Source organism: Geospiza fortis, unplaced genomic scaffold (assembly GCF_000277835.1).
Source record: "Geospiza fortis unplaced genomic scaffold, GeoFor_1.0 scaffold78, whole genome shotgun sequence".
NCBI classification, from domain to species: Eukaryota; Metazoa; Chordata; class Aves; order Passeriformes; family Thraupidae; genus Geospiza; species Geospiza fortis.
This window is the reverse complement of record NW_005054339.1, coordinates 2,027,863-2,038,815: the sequence shown is the minus strand read 5'-3', so window position 1 is coordinate 2,038,815 and position 10,953 is coordinate 2,027,863. Positions and strand designations below refer to the sequence as shown.

Here is a 10,953-nt window from a genome sequence, read left to right as displayed (position 1 = left end):
AGCATCCACACACCGGCTCCAGCATCCACACACCGTCTGGCTCCATCATCCATACACCTGCTCCAGCATTCACACATCCGCTCCAGCGTCCACTCCTTTTCCAAACCGTGCCACAGCCCTGAGGAATCCCCGGGTAAGAACCCACAGCGCCGGAGGCTTTGCTTAGCCCAGACCGCGCAAGGTCAGGCAAGGCTGCTATTGCCCTAGCAAGAGCAAAGTATGACCTGGGTTCTTTAGCAAAAATCTTTCATCCTTTGTAAAGGGCACCCGCGGCCCAATGGATTAAACAGAACATGTCAGCACTTTCATTTGGAAAACTGTGAAACTGGACCTGTTGGCCAGTGAGCCTTGACTGGCCCCGTTGTGCTGTACCCCTCTTCATCCTCACCAGCCACAACTGCATCAAGTTTAGGCTCTTATTTTTAGTGCAGGATCAACCCAGGTCACGTTGCATTTTACTGCTTTCTTACCCAATCTCTTTAATTTCTTTAAATAATTTAAAATCCCTGTCTAAATATGAATTCGCTTATAAATATGACCCAGAAAGCACATGTTTAAGTCTATCAGAAAGCAAAGCCAAGCACATGAATTTAAATTTAGTTCTTTAAATAACATTTGTTGTGTCTACATCACAAACCTACCTATGTGACTGTCTTTCCTGGCAGGTGATGCCAAACAGTGGCACACGACAGTGATTTTTCTGATTTTTAGATTTTTTCATAAATGTCTGGAAGTTCCAGCTAGAAAAAGAAATGCTCTCTGACCTAGAGAGCACACAGCCAAAATGCTCTGTCCAGTGCCTCTGGCCCCAGGTCAACACTCTTCTGCTCTCAGCTGCCAAAAGCAAGAGCTCAGGAAAGCAAGTAGTTACCTAACAGAAAAGACACGGACTAAAGCAGGTTATTTTCTCTCCCCCTTGCACTGAGTGGTAACAGCCATCAAGCACTGCATTTGCAACCTGGGCTTGACCTATTTGCTTGTGGCCCAGGGTGGTTTTTTAACTTTCACAGCTGCTGCTGAACATTAGACATCCCACAGACGTACCTGACCTTAACCCCAATACTGGTTAAAGATTTACCCAGTGCTATTTACGCACAAAACCTATGTTTCAGACATGAATCTGGAAACATAACTCAAAGGGCTTATGCCTCATGTTACTCCATATTCCATGCTTTAAACCAGATCATTCCCCCAAAATGCCTCTTCAAGGGTTTAATTTCATCATGACTCCTATAAGCCCTTCTGAAACCTGTGGCAGACAAATCACTGCCTCCTGCTATGTACTGTTCACAAGCCTTCAGATTTCTCTCAAGCAGACAGTGCTCTGTGAAAGCAAGGAGAAGATTTATGTTAAATCCTACTTATTTATAGAGGTCTAAAGACAGTGTTAAGCAAATCAGTTTCATCCCACTCCTATGCATTTTCTGCACCCAGTGTAAAATCAGCTCAAGGTAACTGAAGTGCAGCCAAGAAACAAGCGCTGAGTACAATCTGTTGGAATGCCAAGTAAGGAAACAAGAACTTTGCAAGGCAAAGTTTTCTGAAACATCTCATGTTATCCAGAGGAAGCAAAGCCAGCCTGTTTTAAAATTTCAGCTTGCTGGGGTAGCACTAACCTTTACAAAACCATCCAGGAGCTGCAGCATCTGCAAGGTTTGCAGTGGATTGTCTCAAGCATCTTCCAAGGTTTGAAGAAGGCAATAAAAGAAAATTACTCCAATTTGTAGGTCCTGTCCTCAGCTCCTGTATATTAATTGGATTCAGCATCCTGTGAAACAAAACCTGTTACCTTAGAAGAAGCTTTGCGAAAGAGGACTCCTTCATTTGAAGGGACTGAATAAACCCAATCAAGCTCTTCAACATGAAGCCTCTCCAAGTGGTATTTATATAGCTTGCATTTACCTTTTATGCAAGCAATGGAACATTCCAGACAACTTTCCACAGTCTTCCAAGATGGAAAATTGCTCATGGTCAGCAGCAGTATTTATGATATTAATACCAAAGCCATCAGTAACAGTTTAAGTATCTTTTTTAATTTTCTTACAACCACTTAAAACTGTCATATAACACAAACTTTTGTACACTATTTACAGACAAAACAAGTAAAATATCCATCCAAAATATTTTTTAAAAAAATCCTTTGATTAAATTGTTACACCTGCTCAAACAATGGTGGGACTTAATAGGCATATTTTCTTGTGCATGTTTCTCTTCCATGTAGTACTTCAGTCTCACTGCATATATATTTTTTTCTTTTAAAAGATAAAGAAAGATAAAACAAGCAGAAGGGACACAACACAATATGCATTTAAATCTTTGTTTAAGAACAAGCAGCTAATTAAAAAAGGCAAAATACAGGAAAAGTGCATCAGTTCCAATGAGTTAGTATAAGAAAGAGGCCCACAGGTGTGGAGCTGGCACCCTTTTGGGTAGAGATTCCTAGAAGACCTCTGATTGTCTATAGACATTATTTAAAATTTATTTTAAACAGAAATAAAAAAAAAGAAATTAAAAAGGAGAGGAGAAACATGACACCTCCAGATATTTATTTTGTTTGTTTTGCCATGAGATTTCTTGGAAACTGGTGCTCAACAACTTTCAGAGTGGGTGAGAATTCCTTTGTGCCCAGAGCTCAGTGCTGACCTCGTGCCATGAGTTGGCCCTGAGCCCCAGGGCTGCTCCCCCTGGTCTGTGCCAGGCCAGGGCTGCCATTGTTTGTGCTAAGTCACTCAGACCCACTGCCCTGGAGCTCTGTCAGCACAGATCTGCTCACTTCCATGGCTTAAAGCTGAGCCAAACTCTGCTGGCTGGGCACCTGAACTGAGCAACTTTGTCTTCTCATCCAAAGTCCATTTGCATGTCTGGCGCATTTCAGAACAGATACCACCAAAATGACCATGGAGACAAAGTGTCACTAACCTTAACTCATTTTTGTTGTGTTTCATACAGATTGGTATTTTGGTTTTACTGCAATAAAAGAGGCTTGTTGTCTCTGGTGTTCCCAAGTCCCATTGCAATCCTTCACCCAAAAGGCTGCCTTTGAAAACAAGGCTACATGCATGTTTGGGGAAGGGCAGCAGCACTCTGAAACAAGGGGTCAGCACACAATCCCTTGGAAGGGGAGCCTTCATCCTACATCTGAGGTCTCCTGACCCAGCCTATGTCTTTGTGCTTAGTTACTTTTAGGTAATCTGAGCTCACATTAGGCAGTAACCAGGCTGACACTTTGTGACAGGACTGGTTAAGGAGTAGCTTTGTACAGGATCATATTTTTGGCTTTCTGGTAAGGCTACTTCATCTAGTAACAACAGATTTGGTCCAAAGGTATTCAGTCTCCAACTTGAGCTCGATAGTTTTGAAGCCTATTCCATTACATTCAAAAATCTCACAAGCCACTGGGCTTTCTGCCAACAAAGCACCAAGGCTTGTACTTCATACAGAAGAATGGAGTCCTCAGTCCAGTTGCCTGTAAATATATTTACACTTCTGTGGACCTAGCAGCTAAATACTCCTTCCCTCCTTTAAAGCATCACTGGAATAAAGAACAAACACTAGCAAATCCTAAAACAACAACAAAATACTGCTAAAAGTTGTGACAGAGAATGTAATCTTTAAAACCATTCCCAAACTCTGTATGTACTGTTTCCATTAACCACAGGAGAGACTGCAAACACTCCTGGAGTTCTATACAATACAGAAATTAATCTGCCTTTTATTTCATTCCTCAAAGAGGAACTTTAAGGATATTTGTTTAGAGATAGGAAAAAAGTAGTCTTCATTCACCAAGATCAGTGCTGTACCTCTCCTCTCCTGGAAGGACTGCTTTCAATTTAGGATGGACTGCAAGCTGCTTGTGCTTTGGGAATAATTCTACCACATTAAACCTCCATGGCATTTTTGGATATCAAATACTTCTCTGTTACAGAATCCTTGAGTTGGTGCAGAAAGCACACAACAGTGACCCAACAAAATCCTCCTGCCTAACAAGGCTAAGCTTAGCCCAGTCAAAGTGGCACCACCAGGTTTCTAAAGCTACAGTGTGCAAACCCAAGACTGCACAATGCATATGAAAACATGACAAGCAAGAACACAAACCCTCAGTGGGTCAAGCCAAGGGTAAACTCCTGTTACCAGCCACATTAACAGTACACAAGGCTCAGTGGAGAGTTAATTTTCTTGTACTGGAGACATTTGTTAAGACATCAGTGCCTTTGTCCTGGACTCCAGCTTTGTTGTACTGTATGGTGAATTATGTGCTACAGGACAGCACAAACCCCTGAACCCTAATTCTGCAGTCCCAGTGATTTCTGATGGTGAAACATTGCTGTCATCCAAATCCAAGATTCAGCCACCAGCTACACAAAATCCAGTTTTGAAGAAACAGTGACTAAAGCAGCACGTGAGCTCATTTCAAGTCATACTGGAGTAAGATGAACAAGTGCAGTTGTGTCATCTGCCACGCATAGAGAAAGAGGAACTTGAAACAGAGTCAAGTAGAAACACCATCCATCAAGATAAAGCCCCAATTATCCCTTTTAAATCCAGCAATAAAACAGAGTGCATTTTTTTTCCAGGAAACAGAGTGTACAGTACCCGTGTGCAGCATAAAAACATTTCACAAATAATGAAAACATCCCTTTTGAAAATCTCAACAAAAATAGATCCCATTGGGACCAGACTGTCAGTGCCTCCCAAAACAAGGCAGAAAAATCCAGCCTATAAAACATGCCAAAGGTGACCAGTGAGTCTCCCACCAAGGGCTGAAACTGCTGACTGCTTTATTTACTGAGAAAAAGAGTATGACATTTGTATTTAAAAACCCAGGCACCACGTTAACAGGTCCACCAAATGACATGTTCAGCTCTGTTCTCTCCTGACAACTACTTAAAAAGACATCTATCTGTCCAAGGGGAAAGGTGAAAGCAACATCTCCTGGCTATGCTGCCAGGAGCAATCCTGCCAGGCATCAGGACAACAGAACTCTGGGAATTCTACTGCACTGACCCAAAAGCATCATCTTCCAGCCCAGAAGTTCTTGGCTGGTCAAATTTCTCAAGACAAGATGCTGACAGCAAAGCAGCAGTGTTTCTTTAGAAATTTTTTCAAGCCTAATGGCTTATGAATGAGTTTGTCCTAAGGGACTGGAGTACAGGCAAATGATCTAAGCACAATATGAAGAGCCAAAACATCAATTTATTGGCCACATATCTGGTGTAAGGAGGAAAAAGGGACACTTTGATTTCAACTTAATTTTGTCTTCACACTCTGCTTACAATGTGGGAGAAAAATTGTCCTAGCAACACACTGCCCTCCCTCAGAAATATTCAGCTAATAAATAATCTGACATTTTGATTCTGGAACAAAAAAAAATCTGATTTAATAATTGTGTGAATAGTTCTGCCTTGACTAGGCAGTTACTCTAAGGGGCAAAAGCAACCAGCCCCAGTCACCAAGCTCTGCTTTTCACTGGAGGCAGCTCCCCCTCAACACCAAGGTGGCAGGTAAAGTGAATCCTGCAGCTCACAGCTTTGGAATGGCCAATCACACTGGGCCTAAGGGACACTCCAATCATTCCATTTGACCAGAGTAATCCCTGTTCATCAGAACCCAATAACTGCATCCTTCCTAAAGCCACTCCTGCAGTAAGCACCTTCCTAACTCACATGCATTCATAGGCCAGGGGCTTCCTGCAGAGATGGATTTGAACAGGACATAAAGGAGCAGAGCTGCACACATCCAGCTCCTGCCTGTGCTCCTCCAAACACTCTGAGAACAGGCAGAGTGAATGAATGCAAGCCAGCTGAAACTCAACACTGATGTGATGCAGATCTTGAGCCTGATGCGAGTTTCTCCATAACTTTAATGGAAAGTAACATAAGCCCTGTTACTCCAAGTGTAAAGCACTGGCCTACAGCAAGTGGCTGATTGGGTTTTATTACCATGGAAAATTAAAATCAGCAGTTAATCCTACTGTGAGTCTACTGATGGAACTAAGATGTCCCACTGGTCCTTTTCCTTTTCTGTAATAAAAGGACACAAATCCCTTGCCAACTCACCAAATTTTCATCAAGTCTGATCCTGAGCATCTTTAGATAGTTAAAAATACAAGTCAAGCTCATAAGAGTATCCAGAATGCAAACACTGGCAGAGCTATGTTGCAGTCCTCTATTGATTGCAGTTTCCTTAGTGTATTCTCTAAATAGATGTTCAGGTAGCAAAGCAAAAGTCTGCTGACAGGCTCTATGTACATGGCCCAATTGTTTGCTAGAACAAAAAGGAAACAACTTCATACAATAAAGAAACAAATAAAAATCTGACAACCCAAATATAGAAAATGCAGAGGCACTTTCTCTTTCCTTCTTTATGTCCTACAGCCTGCCTGTAAGAGAAGTGCAAAATAATTCCGTTTTCTGACATCTGAAAAAAAGGAAACATCCAGGTTATGCCTACAGAAGTTTCAGCTAAAGCTTTGGAACAGAAGCTGACATTGGTTTGCACTCTGGACATGCCCACAGAAGCCAGACTGCTGTGCAGCCACGGAATACGTGTCCAGAAAGAGCAGTTCCCTCCCTTTTTAGTTCATCACTTCTACTGTTCAGGCTACAGAGGTAGTAAAAACAAAAGCAAAACCAACAACAGTGAAACAAACCAAAATAAAACAAAAAACTTCAAAAGGAACCACACTCTTGCTATACTGTACATTCAGAACCCTGTGGCCACATTGTTGTCCTAACAATGAACAAATTCATTAAAAATCTCAACATTAACACACGAATGTGCAAAGAACACATTCCAAAGTCAGTGCTGTGGTAAAGCAAGTGTTCATCCACAGGGAGGGCAGGGGATTCTGTGAAACATCAGGAACAGAAAGGTTATTTCTGGCAGCCTACATGCGAACGTAAACAGGATCTGTTTCTCCTTTTAAAGTTCCGTGCCAACAGAACTATTGAAATGCCATTTCCCACAAAAGGAGACTTTTCTGTCATCATTAAAAAATACATTAAAAAAAGGGAACCATAGAGCAAGAGACTATTGTGTTCCCGAGCTGGCAGCTGGTAGAGTAGCCCCTGTGTTTGCATTGGCATTTTGCTCCAGATGTTGTCTTCCTTCTGTTGAAATAGAAAAAATTGAGGCTGACACACACTTCTAGGTCACCAGGGCCTCAGTTTAAGTTCATTTGGCTTTACTTGCTAGAGAAGAAGGAGCATGGTTTTGTAGTTGTGCTTCAAAGGTCCACTTCAACTTGGCTGCTCCTCAGTTTGCAAACTGCTGGTAGAAGGCAAGTTTGACCCTCTCAATGTGATGGCAGAGTTTAATAGCTGGTCCAAGCTTCAAGTCCATGCACTCCTGAACAGTGGGCAGGGTCAGCAGCAGCAGTGCCTGGCCATCGATTTCCTGTCAGAAGACAAAAATTCCAGAGTGACTTTGTTGTTATTCTCCCTGCTCCTTCAGCTTTGACTTGCTGTAATTTCAGATTTGTGATCATTTGTGAATTAGATGTTTCTTTCATGTTCCCCCAGGCAGCTTAAAAATCTCTCTCCCACACAACAAATTAACTTCTTTCTTAAAATGCCAGCTCAAATCTACTGAGGCACAGACTCTCAGGAGATTCTACTGTAAAAAATACAACCCAACAGAAGAAACCAAGGAAATTTCATGCAGAAAGTAATTTTAACCAACCACTGCATCTTTCTGTAGAAATAGAGGTTCCACAAGGTGAAATATATCTGCAACATCTACCACCACAAACCACCCCAACCATTAGTTCTAATAGCACAGTTTTAATAGACTCTGGTTTTATGGCAAAGTTTAACCAAGATGCAAATAAAATGTTGACTTTTGTCATGGTGCTTTGTTGTAGGCATTATTTGTAGTTTTAAGATTCAGATGCTCTGCAGACCAAAATATCCTCCCCCACAGTAGTGAGAAACCTGAAAAATTCTGGTCATTCCCTGAACTCTCAAACTGCTGCAGGTTGCCCAAGTTGTTTATTTCCTCACAACCCTATTAAAAAATTATTTTTCTGACTCCTTAGGGGATAAGAAGCCAAGTGACAGATTCAACATTCAACAGTCAGAAAATGATACCTGATCAAGGAAAATCCTTGCCAGGGGAGCACAGTCAGTGGATTTGAGGAATCGTACCACATCAGCCACGCTCCATTCCAGAGGGTTACTGTCCAGCTGCAGCTTTTCAGCAACTTCCATCTTTATGTCCTAGACAAGCCAAAAGAATTCCCAAAATATCACATATGCTTAGTCTTTATTACAGTCCTACAACTCAACCATAACAAACATGAGGGATTTTAACTGTTCTGTAGAATTTTCACAACGCCCTTCACGACAAAACAGAGAACACACATATTGTAGTTATTACCCCCAAGATTTTGGTGCTTGCTCAGCCTGGAGCAAGCCAGGGCAGAAATCTACATTCCAAGTTACCTTTGGCGAAGGAGGTTTGTTTTCATCATCAGAAAAGGAGAAGGTCCTGAGCTTCCTCTTCCGCTTGTCTCGGTCCTGAGCCAGGGAATGAGACAGTTCACTCTGGGTGGGAGATGATGACAAGGATTTTTTCTCTGACACCTCTGATTCTTCAAGCAGCTCATCTTGGTGCTCTGAGGTGCTGTCCTCAGTCAGAGACTCTTCATCCACCTCATCCTGGTCATCCTCCTCTTCTGCCCCACTGCCCTGAAGAGTTAGGAGAAAAGAAACAAAGCAGCTGTAACCCTGAAGTTACAAGGAACTAACGTTTGCTGTTTCAAATGAAGCAGTCAAAGATCACGTCCCAGATCCAGGAGCACTGTCCTACCTGGGGAGATCCAGCTGGAGTGTTATCCACGGACGTAGAAGAACGTTTTTTCTTATGAACAAAGAAGTGTTTTCGTCTCTTCCGTCTCTTATTTGGTTTCTTCATGGCTACTTCCAGGTTGCTGTGGCCACCCGGGGGCCGACCTATCCGCTTGTTTTTCCGCTTGCCATAATAGTGTGCTGCCAGGACAGAAGGAAGGAGCACACTGTTGAAATGCACCTTCAGGGTCACTAGTTATGCTTGCCCCTCATCAGGACTGGAAAATCAGTAGAAGGACACTTCCCAATAGGAACCCCAGTTCTGCAAATCTTCAAAATCACTATGTTTGTATTTTCCACTTCTGTTTGGTTTAAGGAACAAGAGTTACTGATAACTTTTGTTTGCCCTGTAAAGATTTACTTCATCTCTGGGAAGCCTCCAAATGATCCTACTTTATACAAAAATTATCAAAGATTCGGTCCAATTTAATGGTGCTTTTTATGATGATTTGTAGTTTTTAAACATGGCCTCAATGCACTGTTTGTTCTCACAGTGTTAAATGGTTAAAGGCAGTCTACAAAAACCCTAAAAACTAAGAAAAGAGCTTAAAGGTGTTACATTTTTTTCCCCACCACAATTTGGTAAAAGCAATTATAATGCCGCTTAAACTACAACATTAGTCAGCTCTTGTCCCAAAAGTTGTTTTTAAAAGATAAAGTTTTAAGCACACAACAGAAGTTAAGCCATGGTTCTACCACTTAATTCAGAATTAATATTTTCTCCCCTACACACTGGAACATGAATATTTTGTAGGCCTCTCTATGCAGTGCTTGAGCTGCTCCTTCTGGCATCAAAGCCAAAAGAAACTAAAATATAACACTCCAAACTCCACCTTGGTGTGGATCAGGGAATACTCACTGTATTTTGTCTTTGTCAGGACAGAGCAGTTCTCTGAACACTTATCCAGCACCATCTGAGGGCCAAAGAGGTTTGGACAACATTCCAGCTTGATGCAGGTTTTCCTGCAGAAGTCTGCCACCCGATCTGCCGTCCTCACAACCTCCACAGTCGCACGGTAGCTCTTGCCTTTGTACCTAGCAGGGAAAATACAGGCATAATTAGGAATCTTCTAATTACCAGGATAAAAGGACTTCATTGAAAGGTGTACAAAAATACTGAGATCAAACTGAGAAAAATATGAGCAATGATGAACTTTATGGACTGCCAAGTCCAGGAAACAGGAGCTCATGTCTCTTCTGTCAGATCCCCAAATAAAGAAAATCCATCACAGAGGTGGCTGCAGTACCAAACACAGCAACACTGCCCCATCAACAACTACAAAACACCATCTGAGGGGACTGGCCCAGAGTTCAGATATTTTGTTTTCTTTGTTCACAGATGGTTTGCTATCTCTTTGCTTTTATGGGACTGCAGAAATGCCCACTGTGACATGGACAGCTGGTTCCTCAAACCAAAGCTGAGAGCACCCACTGAGCTCATTCAGGTAACAGCACACAGCTTTTGGTGAACCTTTCTGTGCTCATCCTATGGAGACAAGTGGACCACTGCCACATTTCCAATCAGCTTTTGTCCAGCTGCTGAACAACTCCCTGGGACAGTCACTTGCATGACTCCACATACTGCTCCTGTTTGATTTAAATGAAGAAATGATTCCTTTTTGTTCACCAGCCTTGCCATTACACTGAAAGAGCTGCACTGTGCAATATCTACCAGAGCTGCTCAGCATTTCTGCTTTATCCTTCCAGCACAGCTACAAGCATGTGCTGATACCTACCAGAGATGATTCAGACCAGCAAGTATCTAGGTAATACCTTGTAAAAACCAAGTATATCATCATAGTCCATCACAGATATCCCTAGTGTCACTACTGTGGCAAAAGAAAACAAATATTTTTTTCTGTATTCCTCAGCTATACCTTCTACTTACACTAATCTTTGTCATCTTCCTATTGCCCGATTCAGAGCAGTCCTCCAATATATGGAAAGATGTCTTTTTGTACATGAAACTGATCCAACAAAAGAATTACTGACACGTTCAAAATTATGAAGGGAAGTATGCAGTGGCACATTGGGAAAATCTAATCTCTAATATGCAAACACAGTGACCTAATTACAAAACCATCCCTAGACTATAAAGGAGTATCTG

General features: G+C 42.0%; 1 protein-coding gene across 1 annotated transcript in view; it reads right to left on the bottom strand.

The window, feature by feature from the left end:
- Positions 1-5,513: 5,513 nt before the first annotated feature.
- Positions 5,514-10,953, bottom strand: part of SFMBT1 (Scm like with four mbt domains 1) — a 39,328-nt gene continuing 33,888 nt past the window's right edge. Inside the window, 5 exon segments of the mRNA XM_031058206.1 lie at positions 5,514-7,395; positions 8,088-8,216; positions 8,442-8,687; positions 8,809-8,987; positions 9,706-9,881. Coding sequence (XP_030914066.1) covers positions 7,255-7,395; positions 8,088-8,216; positions 8,442-8,687; positions 8,809-8,987; positions 9,706-9,881 — 871 coding nt within the window. The 3' untranslated portion in view covers positions 5,514-7,254.